Below are 27,562 nucleotides of genomic sequence, written 5' to 3' on the forward strand. Positions count from 1 at the left end.
GAGTTGCTGGGAAGAGAGAACCCAAGAAGAAGATACAGATACATTCGGTGCTCGGAGTGGTCAATCCTGTTCCTGGGGCTTCTGTGCGGGCATGGCCAGGGCAAAGGCAGAGGGAGAGGGATACAAATTTGTACGCTCAACTACAAACTAAAAAGTCTTAAAGTCTTAAAAGCATTTGCAGAAACGAAGGCAAAGAGTAAACACAATAAAGGCATAAAAATTGCGAGTGAGCAAACAAATAAAAGGAAACAAGGCAGCGAGGAGGGACGACGACGGGAGGAGGATGGAGGGCTTGGCCAGGGCTTGGGTATACGCGGGGCATGTTGTTTTGTATCTGTGCTGCTCATTTGCACTTGGAATACAAAAGATACATTTTCGTAAGACCATTTTGACATGACAAGATAACGACAAGCAATCCGACCAAGCGACCGGACGACAGCTGAGGGGAGCCGCGTCCGGCGGGGCAGTCGCGGCGGCAGTTGCGCCTGCTCATTGGCTCCTTGCCGACCTTTTGCCTGAGTGTTTCGTATTTTAATTTTCATTACGGCCACACCGTCGCATTGGTAGGTTCTTGAGACGACGACGACGACGACGTCGGCGACGGCGACGGCGATGGCAACCGGCAGCGCATAAAGTCAGCGCAAGGCAGCGCAAATGTGAGTATTTCTCAGAAATTGCAAATTATTTTTGAGCTGAGCGCCTGCGCCTGCGAGTTGCCTCGAGATGCCTCGAGTTGCCTCGTCACAGGTACGACTCGCAACTGGCGTCGCAGGCAGCAACAGCAACAGCAAAAGCAGCAGCAGCAGCAGCCACAGCCGCCAAAATGAGTTAGCATCCCAATCCCAATCCCAATGTGTGCGTGTGTGTGTGTGACTTTTGCTGAGTGCCGAGCGAAACAAATGCGCAGATACTTTTGCCTGCATTGACACTCCCGCGCCGCCTCCCTTCAAGTGGCAGTATTGCTTGGACCTGGGATTGGGCCTGGGCCTGGGACGCGGCCATCAAGTGCTCCAGTCTGGCCCCCGCTGCCTCTGCCCTATAAAGTCGTGTTTATGCACTCTCATAAACATTTTTATTTTAATGATTTTTATTATTGCGCACATTCGTTACTTTTTATGCCAGGCAAGCAGAGCGAGAGAGAGAGGGAGATGATCAACGTGCATCCATTGGCTACCCTCAAGCTCAATCGCGACCTGATCTTGACACTGAGTGCTCTGAAACGACATTCTGCATTTATGCAAGAATCAGATAGTAGTCCCTCTAGAAGCAGCTCTCACTCAATTTCTATTTACATTTTGCAATTGCATGCCACATGTTGCAGTTGTTGTTGTTGTTGCTGCTGCTGCTGTTGTGTGGCCAGTTGCTGTTGCACTCGACGTCTCACCCTTTTGGCATCATAAAATGTAATTTACGTTCGATTGCGAAGTTTTCGCCTTGCAGTGGACAGCGCCGCCGTCGCAGATGACACATAAAATTCCACATTTACGACTCCTTAAGATTCAACTCGTGTATGGCAAAAATCTGAGCGACGCTCCAAAGAGCCAAAGCCGGCTTATCCATTTCAGTTTCATTAAAAAGAGAGAAAAAGAACAAGTAAAGGAGAAAAAGAGCTGAAACCCATAAAAATTAAATTCAGTCTGCCGCTCGGATAACTCGAAATATAGATACATACATTGTTTGAGTGCATAGATCCCTAGCTCCATATAGATTACTTCAGTTTTGTTAATGCTAAATGCGTTCATGTTTATTAACAGAGGAGGTCCTAGACTATGGTCAAAGAGTATTCGATGGCTACCTATGGATAAGTGTCATTTATGCTAACGTTCCTGCTACCTATAAGCAAATTATTCTACATATGTTCAAGTCACTTGGGAGCGCGACCTCCGCCGAGGCGTGCCACAGTGCGACGCAGCTTGAGGATCTCGGCCTGTAGCTGGTCAACGCTGGTGTCCGTTGGCTTTGTGTTTGGTGGAGGTGCTGCTGCAACCGAAGTGGAAGCAGGAGTAGGCGCGGGCGTGGGCGCTTGGACAGAAGTCGGCATCAGTGTGGGTGTGGATATTGATGTAAGGCTCGGTACTGCTGTGGGTGCAAATGGCAAGGCAGCGCCCTCCACACTGGCAATGGACAAGTTGGGATGAATTTGCGGAGTAGTCACGTGCACGTTGTTGGCCACTCCTGCCGGTGACACAGCAGCTGCGGTGGACACCACATTGACAGCAGCTGGAGCAACAGTAGCAGCAGGTGCATCTGGAGCAGTGGTTGTTGTTGCCGCAGATAGCAGCGCCAGTCCGCGATGTGTGGAGAGCAATTTCTGCAGCTTTGCTGTAGCGCTCTCACGCTGCGAGTCGAGCAGCATTCGCATGGCCTCTTGATCTTCCGACTTGGCCTTCTCCATGGAGTCAGAGCCCTCGTCTATGAACACATAGTTGATGACATGTGCATGGGTGCCTGGCTTAATCCGATAGATGGGTTGGCCCTCACCAGTGCCCGCTGCAGCAGCCAGCGAGGGTATGTCGCCCATTTTGGCCATTTCGCCGCCCACTTGGAAAATCGATGTCTTGCCATTGACCACCAAGGGCTTGGGCATAATGTATGGTGCGGAAACAAACTGCGAGCACTTGCGCTTGGTCACTTCGACATACTTGCTCACCCGACAGCCGCTCGTACTACATGCGCGCAGCGGTGCTGCCATGGGCTCGCCGCCTGCCCCACCTACAGCTGCTGCTGTAGTTGAGCTTGCCGTTTGCATCTGTAAATGCCATTAGTATAATTTCAATGGGTAAACACTGCTTTGCATTTAATCTTACATTAGTTTAACTTTGTTTTGCGTTTTTGTTTGGTTCTCCACGAAGCGTCTTCGATTTTTGCACAGAAATTCTTTTACTTTGTTCGGTCACATTGATTTATGTGCTCAGAGAGAGAAAGAGAGCAAATTATAGCAAAGAGCTGAACCAGTTCAAGTTGCTTGGTTTAAATTTACTCTATATGTTTTATTTCATCATTTTGTCAAAGCATATAATTAAAAAATTATTTTTAAAAAATATGCTAGTGATTATTAATGTAAACTAAGCATATTTAAACGTTTTCTGCGTACCAAAAATAATACTATTGAAGAAGTTCACGGCCAAAAGAACTTGCTCAAATTCAAAACGAACTATTTGACTCACCAGCAGCGCGCATGACTAGTTATCGATTGTGACAGCGGTCGATAACAAGTTTGGATGATACTTTGGCGCGAACGAAAAACTATTTAAAAGTGACCATATAGATTACTAGACCATATGCGAAAATACAAAAATACAATATTAAATAATAATTCATTTTACTAAATATAATAAAATCAGAATATTTACCACTCACATACATACATATGTGCTCAGCAGTAGCTCATATATAGCAGCTGTAAAACTGTGGCCATGACCAGTCCATTGAAGTGAGGTGCAATGACCCAGAAGACCTCGAAATACAACATTTTGAGCAGCCGTAGCGAAGTGCAGGCGCGACAGACACCCGCTTCATTTACATTCGCGAGTACTTTACAAATGGGCTGGCAACGCCAAAGTTGAGTCGTTAAAAGCACTGAAAGCGTTTATCATGAGGCGGTTCGCAGACCAATGCCCGGTTCTGATGCCAGCCAGCTTCTTTAATTTTCATGTCCATCTCACGGCAACAGTCGCTCAAAGCGCTCGAACGGACTTGCAGCCTCATTGTTGGCTCAAATGAAATAATTACTTTAGCACACGTTGAGTGACTGACTGACTGACTGCATGTTATATATATGTATATATGTATATGGGTGTATGTGTGCATCCTTAGTCATGACCAATATATCGACTCGCATTAACAACAACAACCACAATGCGAACCGCAGCCGCAGTTGCAATAAAATCTTCGGACATATCCACGTCGCGCCCAGTCCAACAATAATGAGAAATGAAATGCCATTTATTAAGCATTAATAAGTGCGAGCGTCCATGTCCATCCATCCATTTGCGCTGCACTTGGCTCGAACCGCAACCGGCTCTCGCCCCCCACCTGGCCTGGCCTGGCTGCTCTGACTCAGTCTCCCAGTCTCTCAGTCTCCTGCTCTGGCGTTGCCTGCAGCCCAGGCGGGCTGGGTTCTCCGTGCTTTCTGCCTGCCTGGAGCCACGAACTTGACTCGTGTTGGGTCAGCTTGTCTGTCTGTCGATTTATGTTTGTATGAATTTGAGATATTCGAACAATAAAATATCTCGAAAGTTCTCTCCAATTGCTGGGCATTACTTGAATATACTTTAAATGACTTTCATTCGGACATACGTTAATTTTCTCAATTTGTCTTCTTAATGCATGCATTTTATATTATATATTTTTCCCACCTGGCGAGCGAACTGAATTCGTTTTATATAATATAGAAAAAGACCAAAGAGTATATTCCTTATTCATCGAGAAAACTGCGAGATATACTAAGTACGCTTCTCTTCTTCACTGATCCCAATATAAGCAGCAAATTTAATTAGTTTCATAAAAGCGAAAACTGCTTAAAATTCACATCGAGTAGCTGGGAACAGCCCCCAAAAGTTGTTGCGTTTAGTCTTTGCGCTGTTTTTAGTGGCGGCAACATGAAAAATTCCATTGCCATTGGCTCTTCTTACCAAAAATGTGCAATTATGAAATAAATATAAAGCGGTTTGCTCTTAAAATGCATACTACAAGAGAACCCTAAAAGCCAGATATAAGGCTACGAAAACGGAAATGTTTTTCGACTCGAAGCCAAATTCGGAAAGACTTATTGGAGTACCTGAAATATCTTCCAAGTAAAAGCAAAGAAGCCGAAAGTCTTAGTTGATCTATGACGTATATATGCAAGAAAGTTTGCGTGAAATGGGTTAGCAGATTATAGATATATCCATATGTTTGAATTGCAGCATCCGCCAAGGGAAATCGGTGGTGCAACTAGCTGCTGGCTGGCCTCTAATGAGTCTTATGTCTGCTGGTTATTTGCGCCTTCTCCTCAAAACAAGTCGCATTTAGTTGAGTTTCGCTCGTTTTTGGGTAAGCAGGTTTCGCAGCCGAGGCAAAGTGAAAAAGAAATTGGAATTCCTTGTCTGGGCAGACACCCAAACAGCCGAGCTAAACCAACCAAAACAAGCAGCCAGCACACACATGGCATTCAGTTCTCAGTTCGAGCAGAGCAGAGCAAGAATAACCGCAAAAAAAACCCAAGCAACAATAAAGCCAAAATGCCCTCGGCGCTGTACTTGTGCTTGATCAAGTGAACAGCAGACGACAGACGGCAGACAGTCGACATCCTCGTCTGGCCTCCACTGCGCATGCTTAGCTGTTAGATACGCGCAAAAGATACAGATACGACTGCAGCCACAGATACAGATGCAGATACAGATACAGAAGCACGTGCAAGCGTTGAAAAGGGAAACCGAAAAGCAGCGCAAGAAATAATAAAAAGGAAGCCAAATGTTTTACTTGACCTTGACTGCGAAATGCTCATTGCAAAAGCGTACACAAATACATATATACATATATATATATTTATATACACACATAGTCATACACTCGCTCTCACACAACATAAAGTATCTGTATCTTTCGCCTCTGTAGTGCTGTCTTTTGGTTCGTTATGTAGCTTGACAAATTATATAAAGCTCAATTGTTCATGAATTCCATATAGCCTATACATACACACATATATATTCTCATTCTGTAGATCTTTGCCAGACTTTCTAGTAATCAAAACTCAACGATTTCTTGTTACCTTTTCAGATGAGTGCAGCTCCGCCCTGCACATAGCTCAGTTCTTTTCCAATATTCAGCTGAATGCAGTTGCAGTTGCAGTTGCCAGTCAAGCAATAATCCCATCCAATCTAACCAATATGAGCACATAGAAGACCCCACACAAGTACACATACACACTTACACACTCACACACCATATATATACATATACATTTATGTGTATATATATGTGCTGCAGACAATACGTGTACAACTGAGCACTGAGCGCAGCAGTTTTGTAACCCCCAAGAGAATTGCGGAACCAACAGGTACGCCACAAGTCTAAATATAATCAATAGCTCTAGAAAAATATAATATACACATTGTCATATCATGATTGGATTATAATCTACTACCACTATACCATCCTTGAAAAACAAAACGTGAAACTCTAGGGAAAACAAAATTATATAGAAATTTCAAGCTATTCATATGCTAGTTCAAACAACTAACTAAATTTGACTGAGCTAAACCCATTCAAAAATTTGTATTTAATAATGCTGATCCCGAATTTGATTCTGGCTGTAGTTCACAAGAAAGATTTTTGAAAAGTCTACTAAATAGGGATATTTATCAAATTCTTATCTTTGTAAATTAAATCCTGGTATTATTAAACAGGTTGAATCAAGAGTTATCTTTTCGCATGGATTCATTTGAATCGGAACTTTTGTAAATAAACATAATAACGTTTGCTTCAACGAAATTGAATCATATGTTTCAACACAGATAAGCCTCGATATTTCATTAGTTATTCGGCTCGAAAATATACCTTTACTATATAGAGATCGAAGACTTCAAACTATAACAGCCATGACACATTCGAGTTAATGATCAAATTATATACTATCAAGGATAAAGAAGAATGAAAATCGGAATGAATTTCATGAGATGATCGGTAAGAAAATTAATATTTCAAAATGAATTTATATATTGCTTAAACTTTATAGAATGTTTATGCATTATATGAATTAATTTCGAAATGTTCATTCGAAATCAGAATCATTCCATTTGCTGATTTAATTTGCAATTTGGCAAACCTTTTGTCTAGAGGAAGAGAAATGATTTGAAATAGATCTCATTTCAACCTTTCTAAAGGAATTTTTTAACCAAATTATAAACTTGACGAGCGAGGCGCAAATGAATCAACTTGAGATGGAGCCTGCAGGACGCAGAGCTAAGAGCAGTTGAATTTGGACCGTGACGCTGTTCCCCATTTCGATTCTGATTGCTGTGCAACGTTGGCGACGTAGGCGGCCGATGGAGCCTGTTGCAGCTGCCACTTGGCACACGACAAAAAGTCCTTTGGGCTTGAGTTGTTGTTGCTGTTGCTGTTGCTGTTTGCTGTTCCTTTTCGGTTGTCTGTTGCTCTGCTTGTTAGCCGGAAAGGTGTTGCCTCAGACAATAAACTAATTAAATTTAATTTAAAACAGTTCCTGGCATTTCATCAGACCAACCAAAAATGTTTCATATTTAATTGGCCGGCTGCTGTTGCTGTTAGTGTTGCTGTTGCTGTTGCTGTTGCAGTGGTTGGTGGCAAGCGACGAGTGTCCTAAATTGCCACAACGCAGAGCTGAGCAAATTAGAAGCAATAAAAAATTGTTCGCTTTACGCGAGAGGGGCAAGTGTCCGTTAAGCCAAGGGGCGAAGTTAGGTCAAGTACCGTGACTTGTTCTCCGCCTGTTCTTATACGCGATCTTGAAATGGAATAAGAGTATATTGGCTCTCTGTGGCTCTAATACATAAGTGGTGTCTCTATACAATGTTATTTACAATACGAATGCTACAATAGGAATTCATTTGATATAATATGTATTATATAGACTGTCCATTTGAGCTATGTCTAAGTTGTCGAAGTGAGGAAGGCATATCGGGAAACAGCCAATACATCTATTAAAGTACTGTCATTTTAACTGCCCAAATTAAAAATGCTTGGGGCGTTGCAGAAATTGAAGATTTTGTTAATTGAATATCGCCCTGCAGAGATTCATAAAGGTATTCCATATATTTAACAGAACTGAAGCCTTAGCGGGTTTGCTTCTGGTTGAAGGCCTCAGTTTTATTCATATGAAATGAGTATACTAGAGATGTGAATTATGAATTAGATTGCTTATGAAGGACTTAATCGATCAAGCTAAGAGAGAAAATACTATATGTAATATATCACTTCGTTTCAATGTCAATGGAAGTACGAATAGATATACATAGTATATAGATTTGTGAAGATTCTTACTAATTTTAGGTTTTTGTAGACCTTTTTTATGAATTTAGGCAGAAGATTTCTGACGAGTCCTGTACGAATAGAGCTGCTCTATGATGTCATCCTAAATTATCAATATGTGAATAAATTTAAATGTTTCTGTGCGCTGAACGAGCATTATGCAGTCAGTTCTCAGTCGAAAACTATATTCCAATGTGTAGCCTTTGGTTGCTGCAGTTGCAGCTGTTGTAGCAGCACGCTCTGATGTGCCTCTGAGCACCAAGCAGGTGTCTGGCCTGAGCAGATGCCAATGGCCGCAGAGTAAAGCAAAGCTCGATTAAGGAAAACTTCTAATATGATTTTTCCTATGGGCTTTCCTTTTAAAGTATTTATTAGAGGACTGAAATTGAAGTTAAATGCAAACACACACACACGAATACGGTCATGCATACACACACACAACAGAGGCAAGCTCAGGGCAATGTAGTTCGGTTTACCGTTAGACAGGCAATCAAAACGGCTTTGTGCGCTACCTGGTCTCGTGCCTGTGCCCTAGTGCCAAGGCCAACACACAGAGAGCGTGTATAACCCATCATTATTTCCGAAAATTAAAGTCTCGAATTTGGAGCAACCTCTCGAATCTGGATCTGCATGCGGATAATTATGGGTGTGGTCCAACCATCCGACGATCCATCGATATAAAATAAATTTAGAATTTACCCGCAGTCTTTTGAAAAATATTATCTTAGTTTTACCTGCTGCTGCAACATGCTGCAGGCGCTTTCCGTTTGTTAGTGCCCCATTTGAATGGACTTTAGTTTCCAATTCAAATTTACGATCAATTACCCCCACAAAGAGAAATTCCATATACAAATCAACTAAAGGAAGTAGAATAGAAAGAGAAAGAGAGACAGGGAGATAGGGAGAGTGAGGAAAGATACCAATTATGGTCAAATTCTATTCAAATAAATTGTCAATTATTACTGACAAATGTGACTTTATTTCTAAATGATTTATACTCTGCATCGATCATTTGCATGTCTGCAAATCGAGATCGATAAAACCGTTATTCTGAAGACAGATTATCCCGTCTCAAATTAGGCTACATTTAACTGGAACATCTTTTGGTTTACGGCTCTACTGCCTTTGGAACTGTACTTTGTATTATGTCAGATTATGATTAGATTCAATATAATTGACTTCTATAAATCCTAGCAGTAGTTCCTTTAAGAGGTGATTGTAATTGACAAACCACAATTAGCTAAATATCTTTAGATGATGCAGGATAGTCACTGCTGATACCCTTTTCATATATATATATATACTTTTTTTTTTTTTTTGAGAATTGCTGCTGCAAGGATCTTAGTAAGAATGATCGCATTCACATAAAGAAATTTCACAGTTAGTTTCTCGTTTGAATACTTGCATATAGAAGACAAGAAAACAAACTTCGTTAAAATATTATCCAGCCGTAGAGTATGCAACATTCCACAGTTGAAATATGCAAAAGTATGCCACAAAATTCGTTTTAATTTAGTTCGATTTATTACCCAATATTATCAATTGGGTAATAAATCTGTTAAGATCTTGAATTTGAATGTAAGTGAAGTTTTTTTTTCCTGTAATCCAGCCTCAGTTTTTGTAAATATTTTTAGAGCTGTCAGCGATCAGTGAGCTTGCAATTGTAGGAATCTATATATCCCTATGTAGTTTCTCATAGTCCATTCAGTGGCAATCAATTTTCGAAGTACCATATTTTGCCATTTTATTGATTACGGACTGCAAATAGTTGTACAGGGTATACACTTCATAATATTAATAATAGATGAAGATCGCAGAGTCGCTTAGTAGTATAGGAAGGCTGGGGAGACTATAGCCCCTATAGCAAATTACTTAAGAATCAAATAAATAAATGAATATATCAATATAGGTAAGTATAAGTATAGATAGGTATATGTATAGGTATGGTATAGGTATAGGTATTTAGGTATAGTTATATTCGGTATGTTAATGGTATAGGTCTCGTTCGGCTCAGGTCTTGTCTCGTCTCGGTATAGGTATTTTCTGGTATCGTCTCGGTCATTTAGTTGGTCTCGATCGGTTCCGGTCTAGGTTGGATAGAAATATCTTTTTTTCTATTTGTATATTAGTAAAATTGTGGCTTTTGTAGATACTACCCGTTTTTCCTGAAACCTCATTTAAAGATATTATATTGCAGATATAAGTATATGAATTCTTATATTTGTTGAAAATGTTTATATACATATTTAATATATAATTTATGGAACTTAATATGTACCAAATATGTATACTTTCCTACCTTCTTTAAAAGAGTATAATTTGTAAGAATTTGTTGTATTTGGTTGCTGGAAAAAGTTTACAACTCTTCGGTGCATATACGGATCAGGTGCCTGCGTGTATCTACATTAACAACAATCTGCATTGATTCGAGTAGCAGAACTACAATTGCCTACAAGCTGCTCCTCTCCGATCAACGATGATGATGACTTGATAATATATGTATATTTGATATGATAATTGACCTGATAATGCATATATGCGAATAGAATTCTCTATAGATAAAAGTTATCAAAAATAGATTTCTTAATATGCTTTTTCTTCTAATCATAACCATTTTAATGTTCCTTCTGATATTATGTGGAATAAGTAATGTTTTGTTTGCCCAAGGCAAATCTGGAAAAGTAAACAAATGAAATTTCTAATTCTAATTCTAATCAGAGTAAAAATAATGTTTATGACGATTATTAAAAATAAGTAAAAAGGAACAAGTCGAGACTGCACGACCAGGAGATACCCTGTACCCTGCATACTGATATTCTAATCATTGTGCATTTCTTTTAAGCACACATATATACACATGCGTCCACACGCACGCATAAGCACGCGCTCTGCTAACTGAGCAATAGGCAGCGACTGGGCGAAGAGGGCGTGGTATCCAAAATCTGTAAATTACAAAATGTATATATACACAGTAAATCTGAAGTCTCCAGGTCTAATATTGTTCAAATTACGCTGAAAAAAACGAAATTGATCGATTAATCTCGATAAGAGATCGAATTAGTTATCGAAAAAATATGATAAAAATTTATTGTATGCATGCAAAATTTCAGCTCTGTAGCTCGTATATCTACGTACATATATCAGACAGACGAACGGACAGGGCTATGTCAACTCAGCTCGTCGTCCTAATCAAGAATATATATACTTTATGGGGTCTGCGATTATTCCTACTGCCTGTTACATACTTTTCAAAAGAACATCTTACCCTCATTTCCCATTTTCAATGGGTATAAAAAGATTTGCTTTTTTTCTACTATGAGTGATTATGTACAGCTTGGTTTGCCTAGGGTAAATTTGCACTTAGAAAAATTTAAGATACAAAATAGCACCAATATATATTTATCGATTTAATTCTAATCAAACTGGTAACGATTGTTACAACTGAATATCTATCCTTCATGCATTCCATCTAAATAAATTAGTAAAAAGTAAAGTACCTATAGGAACTTAACAAAATGTATGGAATGTCTTCTCTAAAATAGTCCGAAATAAGCATGAAACAAATAAAATTATATATACAAAAATCTATAAAAATAAAATACATATGTATGTATATGATTTATTTTTCTTGATTCCTCTATGATACCAAAGCATGTTCATAAAATATTCTATATTATCCCTATTCACCACATTGGGATCTAAATTGAAGAATTGTTTTGAGTCTATGCTTATATTTGCTATTTATACGTCATTGTTAAAATTATGAATTTTTATTAGTACTTTGAAATGATTATAAGTTGTCCTTGATTCCTCTATGATTCCTTAACATGCTGTTGATAACTCACTTAGGAATTACAATGGACTACAATCCAAAATTTATCTGCAGTCTTAGCTGAAGTTCTTTAATGTAATTAGCCCAGCTAGATGCACTTGTACTAGCTACAGTGCGCTATGACTTTGTTGAATTCTGTCAATGGGAATTTCCCACATTTCAAGAACAAACAATACCTTGCTTAAGTATGTTATGATTCAGAAAAGAATAACAATTTCCTTTCGCTAGCCCTTCTAGTCTACAATGGTTTGAGACTTCCCCAAATTCGTATAGTCATACGTCAGCTCGTTCAGATATTAAGTTGATTTGTGGTTAATGATTTGCCGATCATCTGCCCAGCAGCAGCAGCTGTAGCTCATCAGCCCCTCCCCAGCCACTCCGGCTGCCGGCGTCGGCTGCCAAAAATAATGTCGCCGTGTGCCTCCAATTCGGCATTTAGACATACATACATCGTTGTCCACATACAAATATCTGTACATACAGATATACATATCTATATCTGTGAATTCGGTTCCACTTAGCCGCAGTCGGAATTGTTGTCTTTGCGCTTGTGGTCGATCGCAGATCGTTTGTCGCCCATCTATAAAAGAAAAGAATCGGAACAAAAAAAACAAAGTGATGCTACAATTTACATAAATTCACAAAAATTGTAATATATTCATTGGAAATTCTACTTTAAAAATGTCACGTGCCGCAGTGCGATCCTAACTAAAAGATACTCGGAAGGGTTCCACCCAGTTTTGTGATCCTAAATAGTCTTGGAAGTGTCTTCGCCAAGATGTTTGTTTATATCTGATGTGGTTTGTGTGTTATATTTGTGATTGCATAATTTATACGGGGACGGTGCCAGCATTGATTGCTCCTCTGCTTTGTGATTAGCTGGCTCTATTTATCCATTAACACCCACACACCCGTCGATAATCGTACGCTCCACGATGAAGAAACTACATTTGGGCGCCAAGCATAAGGCGAAATCGTACAAACCCTTTCGGAATAAGAATCGTCGGGTAAGTGTAAGCACGGACCCAGATCTGACAATACACCCAGTGGCCCACCCCTTCACTGGCCCAGTTTGGTTATTTTTAAACACTTGCTCGCGACGTGGATCTTACAGTGCTCTTAAAAATTCCGCTCACTTGACCATGCTGAATATCACTCTTTCTGCTCGGCTCTTTCTGTTTATTTCTGCTCTGAATTATGGCACAAGTAATGCGAAAGGCATGCGGAATGAAGACTCAGTGAAGGCACAAATCAATCCCTGAAGTGCCGTCGATTGCAGTATTAAAAAGGTTTAAAGAACGTTTAGGTCAAATTTTGAATTAGCGGAAAAAGTAAACAATAATTCGCCACACACTTACCTTCAGCCAGAGTATCGCAAAAGGGGGTCAAATGACATTCGCATTTCTCTCTGGCATTGGTTTATACACAACAAAACAATGGCACAAAACATAAGAAGAAGCACAAGAAAAGGAGAGCGCATTTCGACGCATGCGTAGTTCGTGAGTGTAGACTTTTATTTGCAAAACACCTATCTTCTCTCTCCCACACATTCATTTGATTACTCTCTGACTCTCTGTGTGTAGCTATGCGCTCATCTGGAAATGCTTCCTTCCTCTCTGTCTCTCGCACGCACTTGATGATGGACAACATAATGTTTACGTTGTAATGCACACTGTGTTGGCATTTTAGAATCTGGTGGAATAAAGTTTACGATAATATTATGACTATAATGGTTTGATATGTTTCATAAATCAACATACTTTTAAAAATTAACCTTTTTAATCAACACAAATTTTTACTCTTGTTGGAATATTTATTATTATATTTCAATAAGAAAAATATCCATATGTATGTATTTGATACATAATTAATAATTCTTTAATCAGAATAAACATATTTAAAACATTCTCACATTTTCGCTCAGAGCAGATCTAATTTTATTCCCCCACTGTGTATTATAAACAGTTACATGTACATATGTATGTATGTACATATGTACATATACACATGTGTGTTTAGGTGTGATAAGCGTGACTTGCCAACAGGTGGACGACCCCTTGCTTAATTTAGACAAATATCGATTTTCCACAAAGCAAAAAAACTCATAGCATCTATTTAGCTTTTTTCTGATATAGTAATTGAGCGAACAAAAATTGTTTAGATGGAATGTTTAAACAATTCTGTGTAAATTCGCAAATTATGCAGCATATACATATGTATGTATGTACATGTGTATTTGTATATTTAATTATGTATGTACATACATATGTATGCAAGTGTATTATGGGTACGATTGTAGCAAAAGTGTTGCCATTGCACTTGGACTTCCACTTCCAGTGAACTTAAATGAAAAGAGAATTTTGTTTACATTTCATATTGGCAAGTAAAAGTGTGTGCATTTGCATTAGTGTTCGTATTGAAAGCACGTAGTAGTACGTAGTACTCGCATCGCAATCGCAATAGAAATGGCAATAGTAGCAATCGCACTCGCACTCACGCTCATTGAATCACCTCCACGTGGGTAGAGTGAAAGGGCAGTGCAGTGGGGCACTGTTGCGGTGCACACTCCCAACAACATTTACGCACTGGAAGTGAGGGAAACTCTACACAAGTGCTTTTTTTTCTCCCCAAAAACGAAGCATTCATGAACACATTTTTCGTTTTCCAAATACAGAAACGATTTAGTTTGCTTCTGGAATTGAGTTCGAGTGAATGTTGGATGCGAATGCGAATACGAAAGTGAATTTCTTGGTCAAAGTGCGCGGGGAATGGAATCTGAAACGAAATATGAATCGCATGAATCCTAGCTGGCATATAACTGTAATAAAACCACATCAAATCCATCTCTAACAAAGGCAAACGCACATAATGCCACAATAAAAGTTAGAAAACAACAAAAATATAAAAGAATTTTCTCTCAGCGGGACAGTTCCCAACAGCACTTACAGCTCGGGGTTTTCCAGTGAATTGATGTGTTTTCAAATACAAAAAAATATAAAATAAAAGCAAGCAGATTATCGGCTTGCCGCGGGTCCAACTAAAATGCCAAATACCTATTTTTAACTCACACAAAGTAATATTCGAGAGGCGCCAATACGCCAATACGTTAAAACGGTTGCGAAAAAATAAAATATATATGTATAATATTTAAGATTTCCGTACCGGGGAAGAGTGGCTCAGTAGTTAGAAGAAGAATAAGAAGCGGCGCGAAGTCAGCGTGTGTGCCTTTCCAGTTACATTTACCATTTACCATTCACCGTTTACATTTACTGAGTGTGCCTGTCTGCCAGTGGCTTCCAGAGTTCGTTATCTCGCTCGCTCGTCCGCCCTCGCTGGCACTCTCGCTATCGCTCTGTCTCTCTCCGTGTCCCCTTTCTCGAACTGCCAATTGCCTTATGTGGATTGCGGATTGTCGCCTGGCGTCCGAGCTCTAAGCAACCAGTGGGAGAGTGGATGCGGCGGCTATCGCTATTTTCGTTTCCCTAACGTTCCTCGGACACTGGGTGTTGTGGAGCGTCGCTCAGTGCTTCTCAATCGTCATCGCCATCGCTATCGTCATTGACATCGTCATCGCTGTCGTCATTGACATCGTTATCGTCATCGCCATTGTTATCAATTGCCTCCGTTACTGTGGCATTGACAAGTTCAATTGCGGTTGTTGTTGGGCCATTGGGTCGGTAACATCATCAAAATATCTTCATTCGAAGAGGATTATCGGGCTGACAGGCCCATGGTGCAGCGTGCATCCTCCTCAGATGCTCCCTCCATTCAGGGTGGCCAACATCGAGAATCTCGATTTGGCCTTGGATATACATCATACCAAAGCGGATACAATAAGCTTTTCACCCAGGTGCTGAATGTTCAACTAATATAACTAAAATACTCTAGTTCTACAGTTCCGATACCACGTCCCTTTGATGTTACAAGGAGATACACATATATTTTGATCTATGATCTCATTGAATTTTCTGGATACTATCGATTCACAGCCTCTGGCAAGCAGCCAATATAATTACTTATGGAGAGAACATTGAATTGTTATTATATACATACACATACACATATATTGTGCACATTGCCCTCATTAATATCATGACGTGCTTTGTTTATTTTGTTTATCAGGGTTCTGCCGACTCGAACTACTCACAACCGTCATCCGATCTGTCGCTAGACGAGGAAAAGGAATCGCTTCGGCGAGAAAAGGAACGTCAGGCCTTAAGCCAGTTGGATAAAGCGAGGGTAAGATCAATCAATGATTAACTATGAAAAACACTTATTGATATCGACTTCTTATCCTTATAGAGTAAACCTGTAGCGTTCGCTGTGCGAACCAACGTAGCATATGATGGCACAATCGACGACGATTCACCCGTGCAGGGCGGTGCAGTTTCATTTGAGATCCGGGAGTTTTTGCACATCAAGGAGAAGTATGACAATAACTGGTGGATCGGCAGACTGGTTAAGGAAGGCTGTGATGTGGGCTTCATACCCAGCCCCGCTAAGCTAGACAACATTCGTATGCAGGTCTTGAACTGAAAATACCCTTGAATGAATGAAGTACTTGAAAACTAATGGAATGTTGATGGCTTATGTTGCAGAATCAAACTAGACCCTCAAGACTGTACGGCACAAAGGGCTCATCAAGCGGCAATCTAGGTGCGGGCCAAGCAGGTGCGGAGCCATCACGAGGTAGCACACCCCCCACACCTGGTATGACACACATTTCATTCTCCTGATTTCTTTTCGGCGAGGTTTTATTTCGTATATCGTAATATCAATTTGGTTTCTAATCAAAATCTTTTCTGTTGTACGAGTGTTTCAATGTAATATTTACTTTTCGTATTTATGTCGTATAAACTATCTTCGTCGTCGTCGTCGTCGTTAATATTGAATATCTAACGACAATCTCGTACACAAAACGAGTGACCATTTAACATATCTTGTAATATTCCACAAACGATATATATATCTGTAAATGAACGCGGGAGTGACTGGGTCAGTACCACAACCGAGGTACTCCAAAAACCGATTGGCATCAATCCAGGAAGACTCAATTGTCTCTTTCGAGAGCTGAATCCGTCAGCAAAGCAGCTAAGATCGTCCGATATGATAATGCACAAACATGAAATGTAGTTTATCGCGTACCGTTTTGAATTTTCATTTAGAGAAACCTAATATCTGGCAAACACTGGGCTCCAAAATTGTTGTAATTTCATACATTTTGTGTTATATATATTTAAATCATGCGACCTCCATTATAAAACTGCAATAAGGAATTATATAAGTCATCAGCATTTGTCAAATGGTCCAATCTATACTAATACTGATGTAGATAACAACACTTTTTTCTGCATGATAACAACCACTCAACGAATTGGTCCAGAACGCATACCTCTTTCTCTCTCTTTCTATCTGTCTGTTTCTTCTCTCAACACGAACACCACACTATCTGAAACTCTAAGCTTTATTATAGAGAACAACTAACAGCACGCTCCTAATCATTTGCTCGTACTTTCCTAATACTACAAACTATATGAAAGTCTAGCAAAATAAAATCCTATTAACTGCACTTAACTCTCTTCTACCTCACACAACAACAACTATCACTAACAACCACCTACACTACAACAACAACGACAATTATAAAATCAACTTTATGTGTGATAAATAACCGTGTTCCAAAGACCCCTATAGTACAACACCACGCAAGAAACAAGGTTTGTCGAACGTCTCTCATCTGGTAATCAGAAAATTTCATTTTCAAAATCCTATGCTCGCCATGCTAGAGAATAATTTTCGAACATGTGTAGCTTTAATCAAGCGCAATCGTAATTGGAAATCGTAATTCCCATCTAGAGTTGGGCGACAATAAGAATTATTTAAACTAATAATCGATTTTAATAATACACAGATATTGATTGAGTTTCCTGCACTGCCTCCCGAATTTGTATCTTAATCTCTAAATGTAGAGCTTTTCTCTAGATGGGCAAATATTTTAGCCGCTCACTTCATATATCTTTAAGCTTAACATATGCTTTAGACTGAATCTCATCCTCGAGTTGACATTTCAACAGCATTTTTATATCGCGTGGTACGGTTGCAAATTATAAATCAAATCTTGCTTTCCCAGATTGGATACTACACATACACACACACGCACACATAGACACAATTGAATACACACACACACAAGCACACTATGAAAATTTTTGTATCTTTCCAATTAACTTTACTTGTATATATATAAATTGTATATAAAGCAAATATTTGGTAAAGAAAACCAGAACTTTAGTTGTACATTGGCTTGGCAACTCGTAGCGCTCGATCGTCGAATGTAGAAATCATAAAATCGCTCATCCGTTGCCATTATCTCTTCTCTCTGGCTATTCGAATATGATACTAACAATCAGGTGACGAATCAGATTCCATGGGACCAGGACGTCATGGCAAGACACCGTTAGCAACGCCGCCCAACAAGGAGAAGCGCAAGCCATTTTTCAAGAAACAGGAAACAGCCAGTCCGTACGATGTGGTGCCATCGATGCGTCCTGTTGTTTTAGTGGGTCCAAGCCTTAAGGGTTACGAGGTAACCGACATGATGCAAAAGGCGCTGTTCGATTTCCTCAAGCATCGCTTCGAAGGACGCATCATCATCACGCGCGTCATGGCCGACATATCGCTAGCGAAACGATCGATCATGAACAATCCATCGAAGCGTGCCATCATGGAGCGTTCCAGCAGTCGATCGGATTGCCTGGGCAAGGTCCAAGAAGAGATCGAGCGCATCTTTGAGCTGGCCCGTTCCCTGCAGCTGGTCGTACTCGATTGTGATACAATCAATCATCCGTCACAATTAGCAAAAACTTCATTAGCGCCAACAATAGTTTACTTAAAGATTAGTAGTAGTAAGGTAAGTAAATAAATGAACTCAGAGAGAGAGAGAGAGAGAGAGAGAAAGAGAGAGAGACTGTAACCTAATATAATTTATTTGCAGGTTTTACAGCGTTTAATCAAATCACGTGGCAAATCGCAAGCTAAAAACTTATCCGTACAAATGGTTGCCGCTGAAAAATTAGCCCAATGTCCACCCGAAATGTTCGATGTAATTTTAGACGAGAACCAATTGGAAGATGCCTGCGAGCACATAGCTGAGTACTTGGAGGTAAGTGCCGCACATATTATATCCAGTACATATCAGTTGTATTCACCTATTTGACTTCTGCAGACATATTGGAAAGCCACGCATCCAGATATACGCGCTGGGTCCACCGTACCGGCCATTGCCAGGCCGATACCGTCCCAGGAGGTGTCGGCGTCGCCCTCTGCCGATCCAGCGCGCTTGGGTCCAACACCACCAGGTAAAGTTGGATCTGCTGTAGGATGTGTTCATTTAGTGAGCGCATTGTCATCTTCATACGTGTATCGTATCCGCTTTTCGCAAACAAAAAAGAAAAAGAAAAAAGTGAACTATATTCAAGAAATCAATTCCGATTGCCCACTCTATATAACCACTGTCTCATTCACAAATCCGTTTTGGCTATTGAAGACTCATCGAAAATCGAAAAAAGAAGTCACAAATCGATCTCAGATCTGATCTGTTCAACTAGATGTGCATTTATGATTTGAATTTATTTTGATTTTTGTTTTCGACATAATACCAAACAGTATTCAACTTACATACAATTCAACATAAAAGATACTCATATTCACAATTGCAAAACACGAATATTCACAATGTTAATCAAACCACATACTTGTATATGCTCGTACAAAATACAATTCTAAAATTTGTCTTTCTCAAATTCAAATTCCCATGACTGTACCGATAAACAAAAAACAAACAAACCAATCGACGCTTCTTCTTGCTCTCTCTCCGCACTCGCGTGTCTGCGCAAGTAGTCGATGGCGAGGAGTTTGAAGAGCACGAGCCACGAATGGCTAGTGCCGAGCGTGAGGGTAGTCGGGATCGGGATCGGGATCGGGATCGAGATCGGGAACGGGAGCGAGAGCGTGGCAGTAGGGAAAGAGAACGGGACAATGAACGCGACTACTGGGACAGGGAGTTTAACAGAGATCGTAGTTCGAAAGACAGGGAGCGGGACATGGAGTGGGAGCGCGAGAGAGCACGCGAGTGGGAAAGAGAGCGAGAAAGGGATTGGGATAGAGAGTTCGATTGGGACCAAGGTAAATTCTAATGTTATTTTTCATTTGGTTATACTATAATCGCATAATTTTGAACAGCAAATCTATTTGTAATACTTTCTCGAATAGCGTTAAACGTCATACATATACATGCATAAATACCAGTATTCTTATTGGTGACTTAGTTGAACCTGTTGATTATTATAAAACTATATTTGCCATAGAGTTTCAATGTCTCACCTATAGATTATCGTATACATAGCTCAGCTTTTCTAACAGTACTATATACTTAACACTTTGATATCTTAATACCTTGCTATTTGCAGAAACTTTCTTTTATTCATATCCAACTATATTTTATATACAAATGAATTATCTATTTTGTTACAAGATTACCTGAATCCCGTTTATTTCTTATGGTTTTTTAGATTATTTAGATCGTGGGGCACCTAAAGATTCATAATATACCATTAGTTAGTCTGTTTTACCGATGTTTTCATTTACCCAATCGATACGTTTTACTGTGCTCTATCTATTTGTTTTCAACTAGAGATTAAGATTCTTAACACTTGAGTTTTCGTTGGTTTCTTATTTATAAACATGTTCTTTTATGCCAAACACTTCACAGCATTCACAGCACGAGACATACCCGGTTCCTTTACAACAATGCTATAATTTCAATCCAATTACCAAGATCGACACAAAATCAAAAGAAAGCGACATCAACAAAAAGTACAAAGAAAATGACAAATAACTATCCGAAACGAAAGAGTCTGTTCCAGTTTTCGCTATCGAATGCCCCCGTCCACGGAGATCAACAAGAGACATGAAAACGACTCGAACTAGAGTTCGAGTTTCACTGAGGTGCACAACTCCGTAGGAAGCGTTCTTTCTATCCCATATATACATATTTATAGGGCGCATTCCGTAGCCCCCTTGATCACTAAAAACCTATTAACCATAATATTTAAGATTGGTTCTATACTCTTTCTATAGTTTCTGCTCGAGTTCTGCTAACAACTACTAATGCGTGACTCATTCGAATCCCCGTGCTTTCTTCAATGCATTAACCATTATTCATAGAGTCCACAGATGCGACTCAGTATCAGCGTACAAATACATATATATATATTGTAATTGTCTAAATGTGCATTTGCCATGTTCTGTACTCGTTTCTAGTTACTCCTGGCGTCGTGCGCCTCTAGAGTCCTCTCGTCCTCGTCCTTCTACTCGATTCCTACATTGCTCGGGTCCAGTCTGTCAGGCTCAGCAAATCAACTCAGTTTAATATCTTGTGTTTGTTTAAGTTCAATACTTTTAATTACCGTTCGCCATTTCGAGTTAGTTAAACAACCAAAACAATAAAAGAGAGAAACAAATTAATATTCATTATTTTAGACACACGTAAGGTTGGCTTAGTGAGTATTTCGTAACCCAAAAAAGGCTTTTATTTATTCTGTTTAATGTAACCCCTCCAGATGTTTTATTATTGGTTATGTACCACATTTCCCCCATTCCTCCATTTTAACTACCTAGAATGCTTTCCTTTTGGTTGCATAATTCCCATCATTAGTTGCTAGAGCAAGATGATGATAATCTAGTTCTTTTCCACTATTCTACATCTTTTTATTTCTAATCTACAGAGAGTCTCACATAAGTCTCTCAATCCATTGTTATACAAGATTAAATTATGAATAAGAAAAACTTTTTTTCAGCTAGCTTTGCTTTAAAGAAATTCTAATCCACCCAAAAAAAAAAAAAAGAAGAAATAAATAAACCCTAGTAAATCAATAATAATACTAACTTAAGGGAGTTGAAGATTAAATTGCAATACGGCTATATACGTATACATATATAGTTAGAATACCACGCAAACCATATGCACTCTCCCGTGTTACTAAACCGTCAAGTGACCCTTGAGCAATTTTACCTTTGCCAATTGATGCGTTCGAATGCTTTGCTTTTCCGTTTTGTTTTTAGTTCGAGTTTGAGTTTGGTTTACCTATGCGTTGAATTTCAATTCGATTCGGCTTGATGGAGAGCTCGATACTAACGAATCTGTGTGTTAACCATTTTGCAGGAGGTGCCTCTTATCATCACAGTCGTCGTCAGGTCTCTGGACGGCATCAGGAGCGCGGCAGCGGGGGAGTCGGAGTCGGCCATGCCGCTGGCTACGAGCGCGACAGAGAGCGATACGAGCGACAGGAACGCGAGCGACTTCACGCCAGAGATCGGGATCTGATGCATTACGATCTGAACAGCGATGAGATGCTGGACGAGCGCAACTTTGAGTATCCGGCGATGCGCAGCGGGCCCAGCGGCGCCTCCCACCATGGCCACCTGTCGCGCGGCGGTCGACTGCTGGATGATACAGACTTTGAGCGCGACGATCGATTGTTGGGCAGCTCAAGGTCACGCTATGGACCCGGACCATCCACACGCATCGACGATCCCCGGGACATGGCGCGAGCAGCCACTGTGGTCGATCGCGATCGCGATGAATACAGTCCGCACAGAGGTGGTGGAAGTAGTAGGAGAATGCTGAATGCCATGTAGGAATCGTGGATATAGGGGTGGGATCAGATCGATTCGAAAGCGCCAGGTTTGATGGAAGCACGTGACAATAGTTTTGATCTTGACATGATACACAAACCGAAACCCAAACCCAAACCGCTGCTCCGACAGCACTCACAATCCCACTATCAGCCCCAAGGCCAACCTCCGGCTCAGCCTCAGATTCAGCATCCATCTCAATCTCTAACTCAGTCGCATCAGACACATCCTTCGCAGCGCTCATTCCTGGCTAGGCAGCGCAGCGGCGGCCAGTGGCTGTCATCCCCGTCGTTCTCCCTGTCGCAAGCCTCGATCAGTCAGCCCAGGCCCAGCGAACACTTTCCGTTGCGACACCAGCCACTGTCCTACCCGCAGGCACGACCACACAGCCAGAGCCAGTATCAACACCCGCACTCGTACACTTCCAGTCGCACACAGTCCCACACATCCCTTCCGACGCGCTCCCAACTTTATCCCAGCGACACGTTCCAAAGCACCTCATTTAGTCACCCGCCGTGCAGCGACAGCGACGCCCATCGAAACCGAAACAGAAACAGACCAAAAAGTTCAGCCGCGGAATATGATTGGAGATCGTCATCCTTCTCGCAAATCGATGCAGTCACCCACGCAATACGTAATAAGATTATCGTTGAGGAGGACGAAGAGGACATACTGACCCCAGATAGGTTTTATTGAAGAGATTTCAGCGAGGCATCAGGCACAAAACAACCGATATTTTGAAAGGAAGGGGGCATTGCACAATATGTTTACGTAGTAGAATTACCCTAAAAATTTAGTAACATCAATTTTGAAATGAGCCGTACATATATGTATGTACATATATATGTATATGTATGTATATATGTATATATAGCGACATCCATTCACACGTAGAGCATACTTATTTCAGTGCCAAAACACATTTGTACATTTCCATCGGGAGGCGGGATCCCATTCGAATTTCCTAGCGAAAATCGTCGGGATGGAAATACTTACATAGTTCATGATGAATAGCACAATGCTAAGTACAGCCTTATGTGTCTTAAAAACTATATGTAGCTAAGTGTAATGAGATTTTATTTAGCAAACCGTATATGTATATATATATATATATATATATATATATATATATATATATATATATATATATATATATATGTATATACATGTATATGTATATGTTATATATGTGTGAAGGGGGGGAGGGAATGTATAATGGGAGGGAATCATCATAGTAGTTATATATTATATATACACTCAGACATATATATGTATATATACATATATATGTATATATATTTTTATGCAAGAAAAAGATAAACTAAGTGGCAGCTTTAATAATTTAGTGAACATACTACTATATATTAATCTCTAACTAAGTAAGTGCAGAAGAAGAAAAGAGAGGCACACACACACACACACACACACACACACACACACCCATCACAACAAATTATATCGAATGAAATCTCTTTGATAAAACAAATCTCAATTTGCTGAAATGTCTTTAAATACTACGCTAAATCTACGCTATTCGTAATCTGTATCGAAGTCCACTTCCTATAATTCAAGTTGATCTTCTCTAACTTAGCTCTTCACTTAGTTACTGTTCTTGTAATCTCCTCTCGCTTCTTTTTCTTAGAATCTCTCCAGCTTTCAGTTAGTTGCTTGAGTAGAGCAATTACTATACTACCAGTGCCTTAACAAAAAGAAAACCATTCAAACAAAACAAACACTAATAGAGACACTATATTATATATTGCACATATTTTGTTTTTATTACATTCGAGCTTGTATGCCCCATTGCCCTCGCTGCTTATTACGTTCTTTGCGTGCTTGGCAATTCGTTGCGATTCAATCATTAGCCATCATACTATTATGGAGAAACTATTGTAAGTATGTTTTTGATCTGGCCCATTCCAAACGAGCACTCTTTATACAATTCCAACCACCTGTACGAATTGATCAAAGGTTTTCAACAATTTCAACACTGAATTCAAATCGATCGCGACTTAATGGGGGTTCAAAACTCCCCTGAACTTCCACTGTTAGCTTGTTTAGCGCTAAGTAGCTGTAACTTCCACACCTGTAATTAAGACCATTTGGCAAGCAACCTTTACAAAAGCCTCGCAATAGTTCGTGCTTGAATGACGGGGGCGGGGGTAGGGAAAACCTGACGACAAGCGAATTATTGATTGATCACTGCACTCCCTATAAAATTAAGTGAAGATATGGCAAAAGGGCGACTTCTTGTACTAAAAACAAACAACAAAAAATAATAATAATAATGTAAAATTCTTGTCTCAATTATCTGTTATCTCTTACAATCAGGATCTTTAACTCTTCAAGTTGTGATATATTTCCACTTCAAAATCTGTTTGAATTGGTTTCAACTTTTCAAGTCGCCCTTAGCTAATCGATGAGAAAACCTACCATGGAGCATTTTGAGCTAAAGGAACTGGCTTTAAGAATACAAAAAATATATAAATATATATTGTAAAATCGGTGAATATAAGTTATATACAATATATGAGGGCGTATAGAAATATGGACCCTTCTCAAAAAACTGACATTTTGATAAGAACTGTATTAAACAAAACAAAGAAGCAAACATAAAAGTGAAAGCAACTATTGGGCAAAAATTCGTTAAGTGTTCAACCCATACAAAACAAAGAACTTAGAGGCAAGTGTGCATATGTATAAAAAGCGATAATAATAATATGAATGAACGTGCTTAGATTTTAATATTGGTTTTTTAATTGATCCATCTAGTACCGAAACAAATCATAATACATAAGTATCCTAATGAAAGAGCCTGGTATAACATGTAGAACTTCAGGACTATGCTCAGCTTATTAATAACGAGAAAAACAAATAAAAACATGAACAATATTACATATACCCATATACATAGTACACGCATATTCGAAGATACTTAATAGACCTGCACTACAAAGCATTTGTATCACTTGGATATAGAAGAAAGCAAGTACAGCAACATTGCAGTCGGACGCCACCGACTGCCCAATACTCGTTCACGCTCCAAAAGCAGTTGAGTTGCAAACTTAATTCAATATTTTCCGAAGTAATAGATCTTATAGGGGAGGTCAACAGTGATACAACTGATAAAATAGATATCCAATTTTAAAACTGAGGAAGATACTTTTTAATAATATTCCCAGATCCTAACGGTTCAAGAGATCTGTATGTTTATCAGAAGATAATATAAATGCGAAAATGTCAAGAGACCATTTCATTTCGCAATAAAATTGCCTAAGATTTCCAGCCTGAATGGAACGGGAGGAGCCTGGAGTATGGGGCAAATGCTAAGTCGATATGCATATACATATATATTATATAGTAAAATTAATAATGAAATAAATGAAAAATATAACAGTTCTTGTACAAAGTGGCAACAAATTTATTTATTTAGCTATAATTAAATATACTGAAAAATTACTTTTTAATATTAGCTTGAAGTTCAAGGAGCAAACGCGAACGGAGGATAAATACCTAAATAAGTAATTAATAATTAAAGAGCCCAACACACACACACACACACACACACTAACAAAATATGATAGACAAAACAATAACATATACATATACTAAGTATGGGATATACATACAGACATATGTAAATTATACAAAATAAAATTTATTCGTATGAATAATTCACAGAACTGGTAACTCACAATAAAATTAAAAGATATAAATATGTAAATGTACTCTGCTATAAATAACAAAATTTAAATAAACCACTTTACCAATAGTACTATAATTCAAAAACTTTTGCATAATACTATAATAATGAAATAAATATAAATAAAAATTGAAAATGTTGAAGGGGTTTATTTTGAATATTGCAAAATTGTTTCAATCTAATCCAAAAACAAAAGTAAACAAATATAAATTATTAACAATTCAAATATTATCATTCGTTGACTTACTCTTAAACACACACACACGCAAACACAAGCAATTTTTATAGAGATAATACCTGAGAGGTATTGCAAAACATATTTCAGACACAGAAATACGAAATTCATATTTCATCATTCAAACACAATTTTGCTAACGAGAACTCCATTTCATTTAAGCCAATCTAATAAATGCAAGCATTATTTTTTTAACAACAATAAATATATGCAAACAAATTTATATTAAAAAAATAAATAAAAGTAAAGTAAAGCACGCCTGAGGTTCCGTATTCGATAAAATTCTATTTCAAGCTAATAATTCAAAACCAAAATGGGTGAAAATAGAAACAAAATACAAAAATTTGAAAATTATCAATCCAAATTTATATAGAATATTTTTTACGTATACAGATATATATTGTAAAAACCGATAAATTTACCATAATCGTTTGTAAATAGTTAACGATATCTGAATTTCCTTATATGTATATGGTATATTCTGAGTTCCATATGGAAATGGAAAGAAAATTGCAATCTACCCTAGGTTCGTATGGTTTCCGTTGTTTTGTTTGGAAAAAAGCTATATGAATACTAAAAGTATGATTTAAATGAGAAAAAATTGAAAAGATACGAGTATGTAGTTAAATGAATGCTAAATTGCAAATAAAACCAATTAAAATAAAACGAAACCTGAGCATTATTTATTGAAATTATTTTTGCAACTAGGTACAATCTGAAATAAATAAAGTGTTGGCCTAATCTAATCAAAAGTTCACTAGACAACATCTGATACTGATACGAGTGTTTACTTCCTTCATAAATGTTTCCTATATCAACAAATGAACTTTCCATCGGCTGACAACATCCATGACGTAGCCATACCGAGTGAGTACTGTGCCGCTTCTTAACCCATGTAACACGCAGTGGGTTAAGCTTGCTTTCGCGATGTCAAGAATATTCGCACAAGTACACGAATACATACATATATGCATGCACATGGCTACGCCATGTCGCGTATGTACATATGTGTGTGTAAGCTTGTTTACTTCATTAACTACGCTGAGCCGAGTTGCGAATATGGGTGAGCAAGGAGAGAGAGCACGCCGGTGCTGCCTCTCATCGGCTG

At 39.1% G+C, this 27,562-nt stretch overlaps 2 protein-coding genes and 1 long non-coding RNA gene across 29 annotated transcripts; 1 reads left to right on the top strand and 2 right to left on the bottom strand.

The window, feature by feature from the left end:
• Positions 1-1,069: 1,069 nt before the first annotated feature.
• Boh2 (Buddy of Hmr 2) lies at positions 1,070-2,995 on the bottom strand. Of its 4 annotated transcripts, none has more exons than XR_016196485.1 (3): positions 2,808-2,995; positions 1,673-2,749; positions 1,070-1,610 (listed from the first exon to the last, which is right to left on the bottom strand). XR_016196485.1 is itself a non-coding variant. In XM_018111154.3 (2 exons), the coding sequence occupies exon 2, from the start codon at positions 2,747-2,749 to the stop codon at positions 1,865-1,867; it is 885 nt and encodes a 294-aa protein (XP_017966643.2). In that variant the 5' UTR covers positions 2,808-2,995; the 3' UTR covers positions 1,070-1,864. The 4 variants fall into 4 exon arrangements, 1 of the variants encoding a protein (XP_017966643.2); XR_016196487.1 differs by having other exon boundaries at positions 1,070-1,227; positions 1,293-2,749; XR_016196486.1 differs by having other exon boundaries at positions 1,070-1,214; positions 1,278-2,749.
• A 9,515-nt stretch (positions 2,996-12,510) lies between these two features.
• On the top strand, positions 12,511-22,862 carry Ca-beta (Calcium channel protein beta subunit). 24 transcript variants are annotated; one of them, XR_016196517.1, is made up of 11 exons: positions 15,341-15,671; positions 15,944-16,060; positions 16,124-16,345; positions 16,420-16,531; positions 17,506-17,538; positions 18,232-18,731; positions 18,816-18,983; positions 19,047-19,179; positions 19,721-20,005; positions 20,592-20,839; positions 22,044-22,226. XR_016196517.1 is itself a non-coding variant. In XM_089258077.1 (10 exons), the coding sequence occupies exons 1-10, from the start codon at positions 12,757-12,759 to the stop codon at positions 22,517-22,519; spliced, it is 2,118 nt and encodes a 705-aa protein (XP_089114203.1). In that variant the 5' UTR covers positions 12,511-12,756; the 3' UTR covers positions 22,520-22,862. The 24 variants fall into 24 exon arrangements, 20 of the variants coding, with proteins under 20 accessions (XP_089114203.1, XP_030240069.1, XP_030240075.1 ...); XR_016196518.1 differs by having other exon boundaries at positions 20,592-20,827; positions 22,044-22,182; XM_089258077.1 differs by lacking the exons at positions 15,341-15,671; positions 20,592-20,839 and adding an exon at positions 12,511-12,828 and having other exon boundaries at positions 22,044-22,862.
• On the bottom strand, positions 18,790-27,110 carry LOC149091947 (uncharacterized). The gene is made up of 2 exons (XR_016196520.1): positions 26,976-27,110; positions 18,790-19,252 (listed from the first exon to the last, which is right to left on the bottom strand). It is a non-coding gene; the product is annotated as an uncharacterized LOC149091947 (long non-coding RNA).
• Positions 27,111-27,562: the final 452 nt, after the last annotated feature.

This window comes from Drosophila navojoa, chromosome 3 (assembly GCF_054131105.1).
Source record: "Drosophila navojoa isolate 15081-1374.11 chromosome 3, UAZ_NAV_1.0, whole genome shotgun sequence".
Lineage (NCBI taxonomy): Eukaryota > Metazoa > Arthropoda > Insecta > Diptera > Drosophilidae > Drosophila > Drosophila navojoa.

Bases quoted from the DNA above. Each gene is read 5' to 3' on its own strand.
- Boh2 (XM_018111154.3), bottom strand. From the start codon at position 2,749: ATGCAAACGGCAAGCTCAACTACAGCAGCAGCTGTAGGTGGGGCAGGC.
- Ca-beta (XM_089258071.1), top strand. From the start codon at position 15,552: ATGGTGCAGCGTGCATCCTCCTCAGATGCTCCCTCCATTCAGGGTGGC. The intron at 16,346-16,419 runs GTCTTGAACTGA...CTTATGTTGCAG, and splicing joins TAGACAACATTCGTATGCAG to AATCAAACTAGACCCTCAAG. The intron at 20,006-22,043 runs GTAAATTCTAAT...ACCATTTTGCAG, and splicing joins AGAGTTCGATTGGGACCAAG to GAGGTGCCTCTTATCATCAC.